At 39.8% G+C, this 20,516-nt stretch overlaps 1 protein-coding gene across 1 annotated transcript in view; it reads left to right on the top strand.

Moving 5' to 3' along the window:
- Positions 1-20,516, top strand: part of Cog5 (component of oligomeric golgi complex 5) — a 288,970-nt gene that overhangs the window by 2,726 nt on the left and 265,728 nt on the right. Inside the window, exons 2-5 of the mRNA XM_034514294.2 lie at positions 5,572-5,711; positions 11,430-11,487; positions 15,569-15,623; positions 16,096-16,165. Of these exons, the coding sequence (XP_034370185.1) occupies positions 5,572-5,711; positions 11,430-11,487; positions 15,569-15,623; positions 16,096-16,165 (323 nt within the window). The remainder of the gene's footprint in view (positions 1-5,571; positions 5,712-11,429; positions 11,488-15,568; positions 15,624-16,095; positions 16,166-20,516) is intronic.

The raw sequence follows: 20,516 nt of genomic DNA, 5'->3' as shown, positions 1-20,516 counted from the left end.
TTGCCCTGTGTCATGGAGATCCTGCAGCTTTGGATCTGTTGGACTGGCTCCTTCATAAGCGCCAGCAGTTCATAGATGTTGGTGTGAGACAACTCAAAGCCCTGGATCTGAGCCTGGGTGGTAGTTGAGTTGGTCAGCCTGCCAGTTCTTCAACACCCACCCACATCAGCAGGGCCAGCTTTCTAGCATTGCCCAGGCTAGCTCACTCAGTGCTGTAGCTGCCAAGGAAGTGGGGCCAGCTCTTCTGCTCTTACTGCTCAGCAAAGCCAGCTCTGTTGTGCTGCCCAGGTGAGGTGTGGGGTCCGCTCTACCGAGTGCTGCAGCCAGTGAGGGTCTGGGCCAGCTCTGCTCAGCCCTTGGACATCACCGTGGTCCCAGGCAGCAGCCCAGATCAGGGATGTTCAGCTGGCCTTTGTTGGTAACATGGGCCATGGACATTGATACAGACCCAGAATGGCCCTTAGCAGCAGCTCAGACTGAGACTTTACCATGTCCTTAGGTGGCAGCATAGGCTACTCACATCAGGCTTTTCCTCACCTCCCTTGAGTTTCCAGTTCTGTCTCTCTTCAGAGTGTTCAAACTGTTCTGCTTCTCTTTCTCTCTCATATTTTCACCATATGCTTGCACATGGTAGATGCTCCCATGGCAGGTGGGTCATGTGCCAGGCGGGCCTCTGAGGACCTTGCCTCTGGGTCGTGGAGCATTTTCCGAATTGCTAGTTGATGCAGGAGAGTCCAGCCCACTCTGGGTGGTGAGCATTAAGTAAGAAAGGTAGCTGATAAAGCCAGGGGAGCAAGGCATTATTAAATGTTCCTCCATGGTTTCTGCTTCAGTTCCTGCCCTGAGGTTCTTGTTTTGAGTTTCTGCTGTTGAACCTAAGAATCATGAAGAGAAAAAAAAAAAAAAAAAAAAAAAAAAAACCAATCTATGGTTGTCCAAGTAAAGCATGCTTTAATTAAATACTGGCTAGGATGATGGACTCTGGTCAGGTCCATCCTGGAGTTCCCAGAAAATGGCAATGAGTCACATTTTGCAGAAGCTTCTAAAGGCAAACTCATAAGACAACATATTTTCCACCAGGTAAAATTGGGCAAGAATATATCCTGATATACTTTCTGGCTACATACCACCCGAGTACATCTAATCAAAGGCAAACATACATGCTGACATGTTTCCTCCCTGTGTATTTCCTGCCTTCATGTAATCAAGTACATTTGGTGCAGTTGGGTCAAACAGATTTGTTTATGGGAGTTAAAACTTATGGCTTGTTGTTTTATATGGACAGCAGTCTCCAGCATCTCAGGAAGTTTGTGTCCATGGGCAAAGGGCTTACAGGTTAGAGGCATTTATGTTTTATGGATCTCATAGGCACAGTCATTAAAACTTAAAACATAACTTTAGAACTCACAATACCTTTGCTTTCCTAATAATAGACTATTACCTGTAAGCTAAAATAAAATTTTTCTTCTACAAGGATCATTGTTTTTTATCACAACAGAAAAACAAAGACAAATTCATCCTTCTCTTCTAAATTATAGAACTATATTTTTAGCCATGCATTGGAATTTCTGTTTTGATAGTGAGCAACATATGAACAAGTAGTACATTATCTATGAAAACAGTAAACAAAGTAAGTTTCTTCCTATTTTTGAGTCTTTTTTTTTTTGATTGTCTCTGTTGCTACTTATGGTTGGTAGTTTGTTAAGTGAGTGCTGACCCATTGTGCAGTTTTTAGGCTCTTGGAGGCAGGAGTTTGTTTCTCATCTTTGTATACTTAATGCCTTGGGCATCTAGCTTAAAGCAACACTGAATTCCTAATATCAGATAAAGAATATTCCATTAATTATAGAAACTTGGGAGTGTTCTTTAGTTTATTCTACTGTATCAACTTATCAAGTCCAATTCATTATTATGTTCTGATAGATAATGGCCAGATATGTCACTTGTTTGACATTCTTTTTTTTTTTTTTTTTTTTTTTTTTTTATACATTTCGGATTTTATCCCTTCACCCTATTCCCTCTACCAACCAGGAACCCCCTACCCCATTCCCCCCTCCTGCTTCTATGAGGATGTGCCCCCACCTACCCCTCCACTCCCACCTCTCCACCCTCAAATCCCCCTCCCCCCCTCAGTGTTCAGCCTTCATGGGACCAAGGATCTCCTCTCCCACTCATGCCTGACAAGGCCATCCTCCCCTAAGTATACAGCTGAAGTCATGGGTGCCTCCCTTTGTGCTCCCAGGCTGGTGGTTTAGACCCTGGGGAGCTCTGGTTGGCTGGCATTGTTACTCTCCTCTTGGGGCCACCAACCCTTTCAGCTCCTTCAGTCCTCTAACTTCTCCATTGGGAACCCTTGATCAGATCAATGGGTAGCTGCGAGCATCCGCCTCTGGATATGTCAGACTCTGTCGGACCTCAGAGGAGACAGCTACATCAGGCTCCTGTCAGCATACATTTCCTGACATCCATATCAGCGTTTATCTTTGGTGACTGCACATGGGATGGATATCAAGGTAGAGTGGTCTTCTGATGGCCCCTCCTTGAATTTCTGTCCCACACTTTGTTGCCTTATTTGCTCCCTTGAGCATTATGTCACTCCTTCCAAGAAGGACCGAGGTATCCACACTTGGTCTTCTTCTTCATGAGCTTCATGTGGTCAGTTAGTTGACTCTTGGCTATTTCAAGCTTTTGGGCTAATATCTGCATATCAGTGAGTAAATACCATGTGTGTTCTTTTGTGATTGGGTTACTTCATTCAGGATGATATTTTCTAGTTCCATCCATTTACCTAAGAATTTCTTGAATTCATTATTTTTAATAGCTGAGTAGTACTCCATTGTGTAAATGTACCACATTTTTTTGTATCCATTCCTCTGTTGAAGGACATCTGGGTTCTTTCCAGCTTTTGGCTATTATAAATAAGGCTGCTATGAACATAGTGGAGCATATGTCCTTGTTATATGTTGGAGCATCTTCTGGGTATATGCCCAGGAGTGGTATAGCTGAGTCCTCAGGTAGTGCTATGTCCAGTTTTCTGAGGAACCGCCAGACTGATTTCCAGAGTGGTTGTACCAGCTTGCATTCCCACCAACAATGGAGTAGTGTTCCTCTTTCTCCACATCCTCGACAGCATCTACCATCACTTGAACTTTTATCTTAGCCATTCTGACTGGTGTGAGGTGGTATCTCAGTGTTGATTTGATTTGCATTTCCCTGATGACTAAGGATGTTGAGCATTTCTTAAGGTGCTTCTCGGCCATTCGAGTTTCCTCTGTTGAGAATTCTTTGTTTAGCTCTGTACCCCATTTTTTTAGTAGGGTTATTTGGTTGTCTGGAGTCTATTTTCCTGAGTTCTTGTTTGACATTCTTAAGTGACACTGTCTTACTTGGACCTTCAGTATGTCGCTTGGGCTGTTAACACAGTGCTGTGCTTGTCTGACCTCTCTGGCTCTTCTCTGTGGGAAGATGTGTTCGTGAACCAGCTTTCTTGAAAAATAAGAAAAGGCCTAGTTTTGTTAGTATTTGTGTATTTTCCATGGTGTAAAATTACCACAACAATGGATGTTTGAAAGACACCTGTACTTATAAAACCAGCTGGCTCAAAGAATTCCTGAAAATGTCACAGTTGGCTATTAAAAGCTGGTAGATACTAACTCAAGTATAGTGCTATGTGACAAATCCCTTTTTAGGGACTTAGGTTTAGAATCATTGTTGTAGAACACAAAACTGACAGTGGTTTTGTTTGGCTTTAGAACACTAAAGTAAGTAGCATGCATGTTGAATATTTTGCATGTCTTACAAGCCTTTTATCAAGATGTCCTCCAGCCTTCCTTTGAAACTTCGTCCGTCTTTCTTTTGCATTTTCTGCCTAATATATACATTCTGTAGTCCTTTTTTACCAGACTTATTATTACCCTTGTCAAGGTATGTCATTTTGACATTTTCTGGTGATAAACCTGTGTGAAGCAACTTACATTTTCTGGGAGGGTTCTTTTTTTTTAATTAGATATTTTCTTTATTTACATTTCAAATGTTATCCCCTTTCCCAGTTTCCCCACCCCTTGGAATCCTTCTATCCCATCTTCCCACCTCCTGGAGGGTGCTTCTCCACCCACCCACCCACTCCTGCCTCCCCACCCTGGCATTCCCCTACACTGGGGCATCAAGCCTTCACAGGACCAAGGGCCTCTTTCTGGGAGGATTCTTAATTCTGAGGAAAACTTGGTAAACCAAAAGAAAATGTAATTTTCAGAATTAGGGCCAAAGTAGTAATATTTTATTACTTTAGTTTAAGAATAGTTTGAATGTGAGAATAGTTAAGGCTGTTTTGCTCTTAGCACCATGATACTTTCAGATGACAGATTAATTCATTTGATCAGAATTGAGTACCTGCCGTTGTCTGGCCTTGTTCAGGCTCTAGGGAGGTGGCATTAAAACAACTGTCTTCCCTTGGTGGAACATGTATTGCAATGAGTATAGACAAGGTCAGTATATGGTTAGTGTGTAGCTCCTGCTTTAAGCAAGTTTTGTGTATCTCATTTCTAGCATTTCATTTTCCTCATTCTTTTTTTTATTCAAGGGTTTATGGATTCCTTATATACACATCATGATTCTTTTTCCAATATATTTGAATACACCTTTTCTATCTATTTATTTTACCTTTAAGTCTTAAATTTCAATACCACCTGTTAGTGTTTGTCTATTTATATTAAAAATTTAGATTCAGATTTAGATAAAAATTAGATTAAAAGTTTAGATTCTTGTTATAAAATCTATAACAGTATTTATGTATTGATCTAGAGATATCTGAAACTATACATGTTATCAGTAGTCAGTTTTTCTTAAGAATTGTTCCTAGCAATAATCTCATTTTCTTGGAAAAAACATTAGAGTTGATAGTTGTGATTTTAATCTTTTATTCAGTGTTTTTTTTTCTCTTGTGATTCCCTTTAAAAGTAAGCATGTAGAAACACAGCAAATTAGGCAGTGCTGATGTGTGCTTTAACTCAGCACTCAGGAGGCAGAGGCAGGTGGATCTTTGAGTTCAAGACCATCCTGGTTTTGAGTTCCAGAACAGCCAGGGCTATACAGAGAAACCCTGTCTCGAAAAACCCAACCCAACCCAAACCCAAACCCAAACCCAAACCTAAATCAAACCCAATACAAAACAAAACTAAACAAACATAGCAGAGTGGTTCAGAGCCTGGTCGCAGCAGTTATACTTTCTGTATTAGAATCACAGATAGTCACATTGGAAAAGTTGTATTCCTGATCTGTACCCGTGACATGGGGAGAATGAGATAGTTTTCCCACACATCAGAACTATGGGGATTGAAGGAGTCAGTACGTGGATTTAGATGAGCTCCTGGAGCATAGTGCACTCTTGTGTGTATTATCACTTCTGTTCTGCTGCAGCCTGCTCCAGCTCATTCTCATTGTTCTAGGAAGCATCTGCCACATTTCCTAGTGCATAGACGGCCTCAAAACACGAGTATTATGATTATAATTGATCTATTACTGGATAACTGGTATAATACAGAGTTGGTAAGTTTTCCTTTATTTTTTTCCTAGACTGTTATAGTGAATTTTTAAATGAAGACTTTGATGTAAAAACTTACACTTCCCAATCAATTCATCAAGCTGTAATTGCTGAGCAACTAGCAAAACTTGCCCAAGGGATCAGTCAGCTGGATAAAGAACTACACCTACAGGTAACATCAGTCTTCTGGGTCAAAGAGATTCTTCAGCTGAAAGTGACAGTTTATCTTTTTTGTTACCTCATCATTGTTAAAACCAAATGATCTATTCCATAAACAAATGCATAACTTACCAGTATCTCTTAATTAAACCTTTACAAGTTGTCTGTAAATACTTTTTACTAGTTGAAAACAAATTGACCTACCTTTCTGGAATCATTTATTCTTTCTGTTTATTATCCTAATGTTTTTACAGTGAATGTTTTGGGGGATTAAAAATAGGACACCTTTGATAATGATAACAGAAAATGGAATTTTGGTAGTAGAAAAATTTGAATAAGGAAAAAAATTGGGATTGCACAGGCAGTGTTTCTACTTCATTAAATACAAAGTGTAATGCTTGCTGTGATTATAGAAAGAGGGTAAATGTTGTGATAGGTAAAGCACATGGAAGCATTAGGAGATGGGTCCCAACCGTAAGTATGCTGTTATAATTGACTTTCTTATCACTTCTTGTCTTTGAGTCTTAAAAAAAATGTCCTTTAAGTGAGTTAGAAGTGATTGCAGTAGATAAACTTAAAGGTCTCTCCTTTCATGATGGATGACTTTTGTAGGATTGTTCTATGATCTACTTCTTCGTTGGTTTGTTTGGTTTGAAGCACTGGGATTGAACACAGGGGCTTGCACATGCCAGGCAAGTACCCTGCTACCTGAGCTTTATCCCAGGTCACAGTATACTTCTATATTGTGTTTTGTCTGAGTAGTTATTGAAGAAAAACTTAGATGAACTAACAAAATAGTAATTAAATGAACTCTTTACTGGAAAGTCCAGATCTGTCATATCATGAGACTTTTTTTTCTTTTTTCCATTTTTTATTGGATATTTTATTTACATTTCAGATGCCATCCCCTTCCCCCATTCCCCGCCCCCCCCCCAGAAAACCCCTATCCTGTTGGGGGCCGACTTTTAGAAGAAAGCGGCTATCAGCTTTGCAGCCATCTTGAGCCATATACCCTGACATGAGACTTGGATTACAATAGCCTACAACAGCTGAGCACACTCCGATAATCTTGGTTTAGATACCTTGAGATTAAAGGTGTGTGAGATTAAAGGTGTGTGACTTAAGAGTATGACTTAGAAGTATAGAGATCAGAGTTAGAGACAAGACCTAAGGGCATGATTAAAGGTGTAACTTAGAGGCGTGGCTTAGAAGTGAGACATATAAAAGGCAGAGACAGAACAGATCAGAAATCAGACTATAGAAGACAGAACCAGACATGAGACTATAGAGGGAGAATCAGACAGGAGACACTTAGAGGAAGAGAGACTGAAGAATAAACGGGATTGAATCACACCCTGTCTGGTCTCCATTCTTTGAGTCTGCTCTCACCCTCTCTCTTGCTGAACCTCGACCCGCAGACCGGGGCAGCAGCTTGGGCCGGGATACAGTGGCTGCCCAAACGTGGGTCGGCCCGGGCCTCAACATTTTGCCTGGGCTGCAACATTTATTTTGGCCGCCCCAACGTGGGGCTAGTGTGGACCCCAACATTATTTTGGCGCCCAAAGAGGGACTTGAGCTTGGGCCTCAACATTATTTTGGCACCCAACGTGGGGCTAGTGTGGACCCCAACATTATTTTGGCGCCTGAACAGGGACTTGAGCTTGGGCCTCAACACTATCCCATGCCCCCTTTTTCTTTTTGCATTTATACACTTTTAAAAAAGTGTTCATCAAAGACTTTATAAGTTTGGTAATGCTCAATCAGAGGTGTAACCCACTACCCAACCTAGATATATCAACTATCTTTGACTGGTGGAGATACATGAACATCTGCCTCCCTGTCTCCCCCCTCTTTCTCTTTCTCATCACCTAGCTTCTCCTCTCCTGCTTCTCCTCCTCTCCTTACTCCTTCTCTTCCTCTCACTACTCCTCCCAACTTAGCTCTTCCTACATAGCACTCTTCCTGTTAAAATAAAACTTTTCTCTCAAAATACAATTAGAGCATAATTATGCCTATTTGTACCAGTGAGGTATAAGATAGTCCTAATACCCAGTCCATCATTTTGTTGACTAACCAGAACCTCTGTCATCTATCCTAACTAAAACACTTAGTTCTGTACCTGGCTTTTTCCTTGGCTTTAGAATGAATGTCAGCTGAAAAACAACCAATTAAATCTTTTCTCTCAAGGTAAATAGCCAGGATTGGCTAATTTCATGAGACTTAATCATTTAACTTTTTGTGTCTTATTTCTTTCATAGTGAAAAGATTGGCTTAGAAGAATTGTGGTGACTTTAAAGCCACTTCAACTTTAAAATTGTTATTACTTGTTTAGAACACAAAATATTTAGAAGACACTTAATGTCAGGCTTTGCATTAGGCTTGGTTCTCCAAGGACTCTGGGATTAGTGACAGATACAGACAGGAATAACTGTCAAGTGAAATCTGTTTTACATAGGATGGTACAAGGTGTTTTGCAGGAGCAGGGAAAATCAGCTTAAATTCTGCATAGAGTTTCAGGGGATGGATTTTTCAAGAGACTCTCAAGATTTGTTTCCCTTTAACACTAGGTATTTTTGTTCTTCCATGCAGTACCTCAGTGGTGGGAATTGATGAGAATTTAAAATTAATACTCCTTAGAAGAACAAATTTTATCTATCTGCTGATCTCTCAATCTGTCTATAGATATGTGAGGTCAGAGTCTCTGAGTTCTAGCATGAGAGCTGAATCTGTTACAGTTTTTTAGAAGCAAAATTTGGATAATGCTCATCAAATAAAAGAATGAAAGACTGTGATTAAAATAGTGGAAACATCAGTGACATGATTAAAATTCCAAAAGACTTATTATTTATTATCCATTACATCTTAACACAGAAACTAGAATTGACTGTAGATAATGAAAGAAAAAAGCCCCTAAGAAGTAGTTGTTTATGGAGTTGTTGGTGAACAGAAAATTGTTGAACTAAAGAAAGTATCGTAGTTGCAGGACAGAGTATTGTTTCCTGTGTTACTGCTAAAAGTTTGATTCTAGGTTCTTGTGACTAAACACTGGAACAATCAGTATGGTCTCCTCAGCTGTCTGTAAATCTTGAGGTCACTGGTTACTAGCTGAAACAAATAGAAAGGTAGTTTTCATCTTTCTTTTATCTTCTGTATCTATTGAAAAGTCATCTGATTGGCAGCAAGGGAGTGTATGAAAGGAGTGATTTTTAGCTTTTCAGCCTTTCCAAAGTGTCACAAAAATAAAAGAGAATAGAAAATTAAAAAAATATTCTTGTTACGACAGATTTATTGATGACCATATGAATAATTCGGAGAAAATTTAGTCTTCTGATGGCAACTTTTCTAATGCTGAAACAAAGGACCAAGGCAGTTTATATATAACAGAGAACATTTAATTTGGGGGGCCGGGGGTCATGGTTCCAGAGGGTTGGAGTCCATGACCGTTATGCCGGGGAGTATACCAAGAGGCAGGTAGGCGCTGGAGTAGCTCAGAGCTTACATCTGCTCTATAAGCACGAGGCAGGGAGCTAACTGGGAACTGTGTGGGCTTTAGAAACCTCAAAGCCTACCCCCAATGACATACCTCTTCAAACAAGACCACACCTCCTTCCCAAACAGTTCCATCAACTGGGGACCAAGTATTGAAATATATGAGCCTTTGAAGATAAAAGATGAAAAAAAGGTAACAACTTGTATGAGGTGGTTAGGATGGGAAAAGAGAGAACAAATTTTTATATTTAAAATAATACAAAATGAAGGCTATTGGAGGCTGTAGAATGACAGTGATTTACAGAAGAGGTCAGGGTGAAGTCACCCATGAATGGGTCTTTGTAGAGGAGGAACTTTAGTACACAGGTACACAGGCAGCTAAATGGAGAGCTGCTTACTCTATGAAAGGATGCAAAATCATTAGTGGTGTAGGATAGCACACTGTGAGCCCTGACTGTGTTATTTACAGGAAAAACCTGGTTTTAGTAGTTGTGGTGTAGCTCAGTCCTAGCACATACCTTTAAGAGATTTCTTCTTAAATATTGTAAACAGGATTAAATAAAGTCAACCATAGGTCAAGAGGCAGAGCAAGCAACCAGTTGACAGGAAGTGTATGTTGGATTATTAAGAAAAAAGGGCTGGAGGGATGGCTCAGTGGTTAAGAGTGCTGACTGCTCTTCCCGAGGTCCTGAGTTCAATTCCCAGCAACCACATGGTGGCTTACAACCATCTGTAATGGGGTCTGATGCCCTCTTCTGGTGTGTTCAAAGACAGCTACAGTGTACTCACATACATAAAATAAGTAAATAAATAAATCTTAAGAGAAATAAAACAGAGAAAGTTAACAGGGAGTCAGGAGGACGGATGATAGAGACATGGACAGGAAGTAGAAGGGAGAGACTGAGTTTGAAGGAGGTTATTTGAGACAGTGTGGCAGAGGGGATTCCTGGTGGGATATTGGTTAAGGAGCAAGGTCAGCTGGGTGCCTTCTCTGCCTAGCAGAGTGTTTTCTCTGAGCTTGCAGTTTTCCACTTCAGCATCTGGTTCCTGAATCTTCACTGGTAAAATCAAAAAATGGAGATTTTGTTAAAAACAACACATTAGGGTTTCTACAGTATTACTAGTATTTGCATGTTTTCTTTCTATTTTATTCATCTTCATTTTATGTGTATGCATGCTTTGCTCACACGTATATATGTGTACTACTATGTGCCTAGTATCTGTGGAGGCCTAAGAGCGACAACTGAGCCGTCTCTTCAGCCCCATTGCACGATTTCTTAATGTACTAAGGAATTTCTTACATGTGCTCTTTAACTCATAGTCCCGCCTCCCCCTTTGGGTTTTAGCTGTCTACATTCCCCTAATTTCCACTGAAGTATCAATCTTCCATAGGGAAAAGGATTTCCTGTGACATGGGGAAGTTGACACAGGGAGTTAGTCATCTAGAGTTAGATAGCTGCTGAGAGTTTTAGTTTCTAGGATGTGGACTTGATGATGCTGAATTAAGTCCAACAACAAAGACAAACTTGATTCCAGAAATGTTCTTCAAAGGCATAGCACAAGACAAGCAATGGCTTTAAGTTTGCACAATTCTACTTACTGTAGTTAGGAAAGCTGAGAGTCTACTATGGCCCAAGTGTGCATTTTCCCTAGATCATATATTACAACTTGAATTTCTTTTTACTGCTGGGAATTGAACTCAGGGCCTCATGCATACCAGACATGTACTTTCCCAAATAAGCTACAACCTCATATATTCCTATGTTCATATAGTGAATCAATTCCCAACGTGGTAGTTGGATAGGTGGGGCTTTGGTAGGTGATTTGTACCCTGCTAAATTGGCAGAGACCCACAGGAGAGATTGTTCATCCTTCCTCCATGTCAGGACACAGAAGGCACCACTGACGATGAATGGATACTGAATTTGTTAACACTTGATCTTGGACTTTTAGCCTTCAGAACTATGATAGTGAATCTCTTGTTTGTGTATTACCTAGGCTATGATATACTTTGTCAGACATACCTCAGACATACCGAGGTAGGGCTAGCACTGTAACTTTTTGCTTTGTATTGAACTTCTGTTGTATTTATATGTTTCTGCTATAACCCATCTCAAGCATATCTTGTAACTTGCATGTGCATATGCCATGTGTGCGTATGTATAATATCTGTTCCCTTTATATACCCTGTGGTGACAAAATAATCAGAGCAAATGCTGATTTTTCACTCTTAATTTTTCAGGTTGTTGCAAGACATGAAGATTTACTGGCACAAGCAACTGGGATTGAGTCTTTGGAAGGTGTATTTTCATTATCTGTTACACTTAGATGGGGATAGACAGGGAGCCACAAGCTTTCTGAGCTTGAGGGCTGACTGGAATGTACTTTTAGATTTTGTTGGCCATATAGACTGTGCTGTAGACACTGAGTTCTAAAGCAACCAACAGATAATGTAAACACAGACAAGGTGGCTGTGTTCTAGGAAAACTTAATACTTCTTTAACTGTTCAGACCACTACTTGGAAAAGTTATGTTTGCTGTGTCTCAGTTTTCCTATGTGTGGCACAGATATACTAATTTTTACCCAAATGGTAGTGTGTAAAGGATTAAATGATTGAGGAAAATGGTCAAAATAGCTTGTAAGTACTCCTATAAGCTTAGTTAATTAAAACAGTAAAACAATGAGTCTTGTTAGAGTAGGTATTGGAATTGGGTATGAATTTATGTATTTTTTTTCTTTCTTTGACATTCTTATCAGTGGGAGTATAATAGACAAATAATACATTGGAGCTTTATTTGTGTTGCTCATGTTTGACTAAATCATTTATGAACTTTGCATTTTTCCTGATTACAGTTTATAAGTATGAAAGTTACTATTATGTTTTTCATTATTACTTGCTATCTTAGTTAGAGTTTCTATTTCTGTGATAAAAGACCATGACCAGACATAATTTGGGTCTGTATCAATGTCCATGGCCCATGTTACCAACAAAGGCCAGCTGGACATCCCTGATCTGGGCTGCTGCCTGGGACCACGGTGATGTCCAAGGGCTGAGCAGAGCTGGCCCAGACCCTCAGGACCTTTAGAAAAGAAGTCAGTGCCCTTAACCAATGAGCCATCTCTCCATCCCTGGATAACTATTACTGATATTGGATAATATCTAGAGAAAGTTAGATGAGGGTGTTGATGTGATACTCTAACAGTATTTTTCATTGTGCCAAAGAAATGAGCTTAATTCAGAATCTCTGGTGTCTATAGTACCCTGTGAAAGGACTTAGTATTTTGGGAAATGATAGTTTGATTGTTAATTTGAAAATCTGAGCTACATTCTTGAAGAAGTTAAGAGTCCTTTAGTATTGGTCTAATGTTGGAAATTACATTTTAATCTCTTAACTGTTTTATGAGTTTCTAAGAACAGGAGTATTTTAATGGTAACTTTGAAAGCAAATAATATAGTTTTTACTTGTGAAATGATATAGTATATTGATTAGACTAGTTATAATAGAAATACTTCTCATTATTATGAGAATATACTTCTCATTATTATGTCTTTAATCATTTAATTTTTTTAATCTCATTAATTTTTTGAGACAGTCTCACAGTCTAGCCTTGGCTGCTCAGAAACCCACTGTGTAGACTGGGTTCATCTCAATCTCACAGAGATCCATTTGCCTCTGTCTCCATAGTGCTGGGAGTAAAGGAGTAGGCTATTACACTCAACTTTGTTATGGCTTTCTTATGTGTTTAGTTTTTATAATGTGCTTGCCTTTTCTAGGATACTTTTTGTTTTTCTGATTATGAGTCTTAACCTTTAAAGGCTGAGCTATCTCTTCAGTCCCTTTCTCAGTATTCTCTTTCTTCTTAATTAATTAATTAATTCACTTTACATCTAGATTGCAGCCCCACCTCCTGCTGGTCTGCGGTCTGCTCCTCACACAGCCTCTCTTCCTCCCTTCCTTCCTCCCTTCTACTCTGTGAGTGGGGAGCTCCCCTTGGGTATCAACCCACACTGACACGTCAGGTCACTGCAGGACTAGGCACTGAGGCCAGACAAAACAGCCCAGTTAGGTAAACAGGATCCACAGGTGGGCAACCAAGTCATGGAGAGCCCCTGGTCTAGTTGTTGCGGCACCCACATGAAGACCAAGCTGCACATCTGTTCCATATATGTGCGGGGGATCTAATCAAGCCCAAGCATTTTTTTTTCCCCACTGGTAGTTCAGTTTCTGAGAGCCCTTAAGGGTGAAGATTAAATTTACTCTGTTAATCTTCTTGTGGAGTCCCTGTCTTCTTCAAGTTCCTCAATACTCTCCCCACCCCCACTCTTCCACAAGACTCCCAAGCTCCATCTAATTTGATGCTATGTTGTGCTTGCAGACAGGAGCCTAGCATGGGTGTCCTCTGAGAGGCCCTACCAACAGCTGATTGAGACAAATGCAGATACCCACAGCCAACCATTGGACTGAGGTCAGGGACCCCTATGGAAGTTAGGGAAAGGATTGAAGGAGCTGAAGGGCATGGCAACCTCATAGGAAGACCAACAGTGTCAACTAACCCAGAACTCCTGGGAGTGCCCAGAGACTAAGCTACCAACCAAAGAGCATACATGGGCTGGTCTGAGGCTCCTGGCACATATGTAGCAGAGGGCTGCCTTGTCAGGCCTCAGTGGGAGAAGATGTGTCTAATCCTATATAGACTTGAGGCCCCAGGGAATGTTATTTTGAGACGCTAAAAAATGTACTAAGAAAATTTAATTGTTAATCCTTTGTCATCTTTCTCCCTTTATTTGAAAACTCTGTAAGTAGTTTGGAGGTACAGCAATTCAACCTATTTTAAAGGAGAATTCATTCTCATTTGTTCAGTAGGTCATTTAGTCAATTAAAGGACAGTTGAGTACTTGTTTAAATAACAGGTATATATAAGGAATAGACAAAACCCTTATGAAAGAATGTTTATTTCAGATGGTAAGGCTAATTAAAAAAAATTTATGAATAGAAAATCAGACATTTTTAAGTCCTATAAAGAAAACCCATTAAGTGAAGGAAGGGAAGACCCTATTATTTTTAATGGTTAGAGAAGGCCTTTCTTTTTATTTGAGCCAAAATCTGAAGGATAAGAAGGAACTGTCTTGTGAATATGGAGAGAAATTGTTGAAAGCTTAGGGAACAATCAGTGGAGCAGAAATTAACTTGATATGTCTCAAGGTTAGAAGCTGGGCCAGAATGACTTGTGCGAACGAATGTAGTGAATAAGGGAGAGAATCACAGATGAATTTGCTGTAGTTTTATTTTGAATGCAGGAGTCAGCCATTAGAGAGTTCAAGTCAGAGCATTATATGACTAGGTTAGTGTTGTAAGTAATTTTCCCTGCTGGCTCTATGGATGACAGCACTGGTAGAAAGAATAGCTGAGATTGATGGCACCTTGGGTTAGCATGGTGAATAGAAAAACAGTTAATGTGTAAAACTGAAGCAGACCTGAAAAGATACATCCAGGGTGTGAAAGCACTGAGAAGAGGTATCACAGCGATTCTTTAGGTTTTTGTCTGCTAAACTGGGTGTGAGTTATTGAGATGGGGCAAATTGTACAGGATTATGACTTGGTAGGCTTGGGATGTTACATTTGACATATTACATTTGACAGGCAAGTATTTAGGGCTAGAGGTTGTATATGTCTGTTTACAGACATATATATGTGTAACATATACAAAGTATATGTTATACAAACATATAAAGTTCTATCAGTTTTCATGGAAAAAGTAGCATTTAAACATTAAGATTGAATGAAGTCCTTGAAAGGATGTAGGTGAAAAGAAGGTGACTGAAGCTGAAGGTTTGAGAGATAAATCAACACAGCTGAGCAACTAAGAACACAAGCTGTGGACTATAGCTTTAATACAGGAGTGAAGAGGGCACTATGAAAGATTCTAAGCAAGAATTCAATATGAACTTTTAAATATCACTTAAAGATTTTAAAAAATAATTGTAGTAAATATGTATAACATTAATTTGCCATACAGTTTAAAATTTAAACAAGTGCCAAGAGTCTAACTGAGCAGTTCCTAGTGTGTTTACAGTCTTGTGCAGCCCTCAGCACTGTCTAGTTCTAAAGCTTCTTCATGCAAAGTAGAAATCTGTAAGCAGTAAGTAGTCATACCTAGTTTCCTGTCAGGCTTCTGTCATGGGCCAGGTATCAGAGATTAAAGACTGGAGGCTAGTTGTTGGCTTCTGTAACTGAACACAGAAGTTATACTGATTGCTTGCATAAGGATGATGATAGAAAAACTTTAAGATTATATTTATGTTAATATTTGTGGGTTTTTTTGGTTCAGTGTGAATCTTATAAGTTTATAAAGCCTATATGAGTTGTTATCTTTCCTAGGTGTTCTTCAGATGATGCAGACAAGAATTGGAGCTTTACAGGGAGCCGTTGATAGGTACTATTTTCGACTTTATAAATATATAAAATCTATTTCTAGCCATTATATATGTGTGTGTGTGTGTGTGTGTGTGTGTGTGTATGTTTTTAGATTACTTACTTGTGTTTGAATGGGATATATATGTGTGCATGTGACACCTGAAGTGTATATGTTTATGGGTGTGTGCATAGAGGTCAAAGGTAGATGTCAGGTATTCTGTATCACTCTCTACCTTATTCCTAGAGAAAGACACTCTCATTGAACTTGGAATGAGGATGCTGGTCAGCAAGCCCTCCTGTCTCCCCTTATATAGCATGAGGTTACAGGTTTAAGCATAGCTATGCCTAGGTTTTACATAGGTGCTGAGGTCTGAATTCAGATCTTCATGATTATACAGCAAACATTCTTAGACACTGAGCCATCTCTTCAGTCTCTCATTGATGTTTTGAAAATGATTTTATTCTCACTCTTTTTTCTTTTTTGGCCGTAGGATGAAATCAAAAATTGTTGAGCCATACAATAAAATAGTAGCCCGTACTGCTCAACTGGCAAGGCTTCAGGTAGGTTCTCACATCTGCTTCTTCTTTTATTTAAACTAATTTTTAGAACCCACTGTAGTTTTCCCTCCTTCCTCTCTTCACAGTTCCTCCCTGCAACTTCTCTCCCCAACCCCACCGAATCCCTCTATCCACTTTCCTCCCTTTGTCTTTAGAAAATGGCAGGGTTCCCTTGGGTATCAGTCATCCGTGACATACCAAGTTTCATGACTAGGCACTCCTTTTTATTAAGGCTGGACATGATAACCCAGTAGGGGGAAAGGAGCCCAAAGGCAGGTAAGAGAGTCAGAGACAACCCCTGCTTCCACTGTTAGGAGTCCCATAAGAAGACCAATCTACACAACTATTAGATATGTGTAGAGCACCTAGGTCAGTCTTATATAGGCTCCCTGGTTGGTCTCTGTGAGCCTCTGTGAGCCTCTGTGAGCCCAGGTTTGTTGATTCTGTGGGCTTTCTTATGGTGTCCTTGATCTCGCTGCCTCCTACAATCATTCCTCCCCTTGTTCCACAGGATTTCCCCAAGTTCCTAGTGTTTGGCTGTGGTTCTCTAGATCTGTTTGCATCAATTGCTAGATGAAGCCTCTCTGATGACAATTAGTCTAGAAACCAGCCTATGAGTATAGCAGAATATCATTAGAAATTAGTTCATTGACTTGATTTTTTTTTTTTTGCCAGTCATGATTAGTTCTATTCTAGGTCTCTGGGCTATCTCAGCCTCTGTATCTTAGCCTTCCAAGTAGTGTCGGGTGGGCTCTGTCTCATGGCATGGGTCTCAAGATGGACCAGTTGGCCACTTCCACATGTTTTGTGCCTCATTTACCCCAGCAGATCAAGTAGGCAGGACAAATTGTAGGTCAAAGGTTTTGTGGCTGGATTGGTGTCTCAGGCCTTCTAGTGGAAGTCTTGCCTAGTTATAGGAGATGGTCATTCAGGCTCCATATTCTCCCCATTGCTAGGAGTCTTAGCTAAGGGTCTCCCTCAGTTTTTGGGAGTTTCCATTGCCCTACATTTCTAGCTTAACCAGAAGTGCCCCTCTCCTGATTCCAGTTCTCTCTCCCAATACTTTCTCCCTCCTTTCTTCTCCCACCTGATCCCTCTTGTTCCCAATCCCATTCTCCAATCCAGACCCCCAGCCACCTGAGATGTCTATTCTATTTCCCTTTCACAGTGACATTTGTGCATGCTCCCTTGAGCCCTCCTTATTAACCTCTCTGCTCTGGATTACAGCATGATTATCCTTTATTTTAAGGTTAATAATTTACTTCTAAGTGGGTACATACCATGTTCTATTTCTGGGTTTAGGTTACCTCACTCAGGATGATCTTTTCTAATTCCATCTACTTGCCTGCAAATTTCATGATGTCATTGATTTTTACAGCTGTGTAATTAGTCCAATGTGTAACTGTACCACGTTTTCTTTATCCATTCTTCAGGTTAGAGACATCTAGGTTGTTTCTGATTTCTGACTATTATGATAAAGCTGCTATAGACATAGTTCAGGAAGTGTCCTTGTGGTAGTATGGAGTGTGCTTTGAGTATATGCTCAAGAGTGATATAGCTGGGTCTTGAGGTAGGTCAATTCCCAATTTCAAGGGAACTGCCATATTGATTTTCAAAGTGGCTGTACAAGTTTACACTACCACCAGCAAAGGAGGAGTGTTCCCTTTGTTCCACATCCTCACCCGCACAAGCTGCCACTTGTGTTTTTTATCTTAGCCATTCTGACCAGGGTCTAAGATGAACTCTCAAGAGTTGTTTTAATTTTTATTTCTCTGATAGCCAAGGACTTTGAACATTTCTTTGAAGTGTTTCTTAGGCATTTGAGATTCTTCTAGTGAAAATTCTCTGTTTAGATCTATACTCTGTTTTTTTATTTGATATTTTATTTATTTGCATTTCAGATGTTACCCCCTTTCCCCATTTCTCTCACCCCCTCCCCCCCAGCCCCCCCCAGTTAACCCCCTATCCCATCCCTCCTTCTCCTTTTTGCTTTTATGCCATTTAAATTACATGCAAGTGTTAAAATTACATGCAAGTGTTAAGGTCAGTTCTAGGTTGAGGAATTAGCAATACAGTAGATGCAAATAGTCAAGGAATAAGCAAGACAATACATCCAGATAATCAAAGAACAAGCAGGACAATAAACAGAGTCCCATGATCACGATTTCTAAGGGCTTATCAGGATGAACAAAATATCTGAACTTACTTCCTGTCCTAGCCAAAAATTTCCTATCCCTTTCTTTGAGGTAATGTTTATTTTTGATGTTGAGGTGTATTTCTTGTATACAGCAGAATTATGGATTCTGTTTTTACATCCATTCTGTTAACTTGTATCTTTTATTGGGAATTGAGTTCATTGATATTGTGAGATATTACTGACCAATGATTGTTAATTCCTGGTGGTGGTGGTGGTAGTGGTGGTGTGTGTGGGTGTGTGCATGTGAACATCCCTTTTGGTTTTGCCTGATGTGACATTATTTCCTCTCTTTTCTTGGGTGTAGTTAACCTCCTTAGGTTGAAGTTTTACTTCTAGTATTTTCTATAGAGATGGATTTGTGGATAGATATTGTTTAACTTTGATTTGTTATGGAATATCTTGTTTTCTCCATCTATAGTAATTGAAAGTTTTCTTAGTTATAGTGGTCTGGGCTGGCATCTGTAGTTTTCTTAGAGTCTTTAAGACCTCTCTGTTCAGGACCTTCTGGCTTTTTAGAATCTCTATTGGGAAGTTGAATTGACTTTTTTCTTTGCAGTTTTTAATATATATTGTTTGTTCTGCACCTTTAGTGTTTTGATTAATACATGGGGGGAAAGGGGACACTTTCTTTTCTTGTCCAATCTATTTGGTGTTCTGTAAGCTTCTTGTATGTTTATAGGCATCACTTTGTTTAGGTTAGGTCATTTTCTTCTATGTTTTGTTGAAAATATTTTTGGGCCTTTGAGCTGGTACTCTTCTATTCCTATTATTAGATTGGTCTTTTCATAGTATCACAGATAGATGTTTTGTTTCAGGAATTTTTTAGGTTTAACGTTTTCTTTGATGATGTAGCAGTTTCTTCTATTGTGTCCTCTACACCTGAGATTCTCTTCCATCTCTTGTATTTTGTTTGGTGATGCTTGCATCTGTAGTTCTTGTTTGCTTACCTAGCTTTTACATCAGGATTCTTCAGTTTGTGTTTTCTTCATGGCTTATATTCCCATTTTGAGATTTGAAAAGCATTATTCATTGCCTTCACCTGTTTGTATTTTCTTGCATTTCTTTAAGGGGTTATCCATTTTTTTCTTTAAAGGGCTTCTATCATCTTCATGAGATTGGAATAAGGTCGTTTTTTTGTGCTTTAGCTGTGTAGGAATCCAGGCCTTGCTGTAGTAGAATAGCTGGCTCTGGTAGTGCTGTATTGCCCTGTCTGTGTTTGTGTTCTTACACTGGCCTCTAATCATCTGTTTTAGGTGTTACTCTAGGTTTAGATGCTGAGTTTTGAGTTTATTTTGTTGATGCTTTTTGGATGTATTTCTCTTGGTTTCTGTTTCTTCTCTGGTCTTCTGACTTGAGTGAACTGGGGTTCTGTTACAATGAGTTTTCAGGTCCAGTAAGATATCTCTGCTGGTTGTGTGTGTGTGTATGTGTGTGTGTGACTTGTGTGAACTCTGGGTATTAGATGCCAACATTGCCTCTGGCTTCCAAGTATCTGTGTCATGTCTGGGTTCTGGGTGCCTGTTTGGTCTCTCGGTTTCCTAGTATGGTGCGCCCTCTGATAAAGCAGGAGTCTTCTGCCTGAATTAAGGGTTGAATATGAAGCCTGGGCACAGGGTATAGTTGGAGGCTTGTGGCAAGGGCTGGGAACCCTCGAACGAAAGTGTACTGGCTTTTGCTAAGCAGGCCTTTATGAGCCAGAATATGGAGCCAGGGGATCATGTTTTTATCTTTATTTTTCATATTGTTTTATAAGTGGGAAATTTGTGTGCCTGTTGTATATAAGGTGTCCATGTTTGCTTATGGAGGGGTAGAGGCCCAGTTGATGTTAAGTGTCTTCTTCTGTTGAAGTTATTCTTTGGTGATTCCACACAATGCATACAGTGTATCTGATTACATCCACCCACTTCTCTTTCTCTTTCCTAGACCTGCTAATAGATACCGGTTTTACTTTACCTGTCCTGTTTAAGATAATTTTTTAAAGTTCACTGAATCAATTGTAAAGCCTGCATGCACAAGAGTGTGGCGCCATCCCTTAGAATCTTTTTAGTTTTAGGACCTGCTGAATCCTGTGCCTTGAATACTAAGGAAAGCTGCTAGATGACACTCTGCTGGCTCTGTAGAAACATACCTCTGTTCTTCATTCAGGGAGACAGAGAC

The sequence above is a fragment of the Arvicanthis niloticus genome, chromosome 11, assembly GCF_011762505.2.
Source record: "Arvicanthis niloticus isolate mArvNil1 chromosome 11, mArvNil1.pat.X, whole genome shotgun sequence".
In the NCBI taxonomy this organism is placed as follows: domain Eukaryota; kingdom Metazoa; phylum Chordata; class Mammalia; order Rodentia; family Muridae; genus Arvicanthis; species Arvicanthis niloticus.
This window is presented reverse-complemented; position numbering and strand designations above follow the sequence as displayed.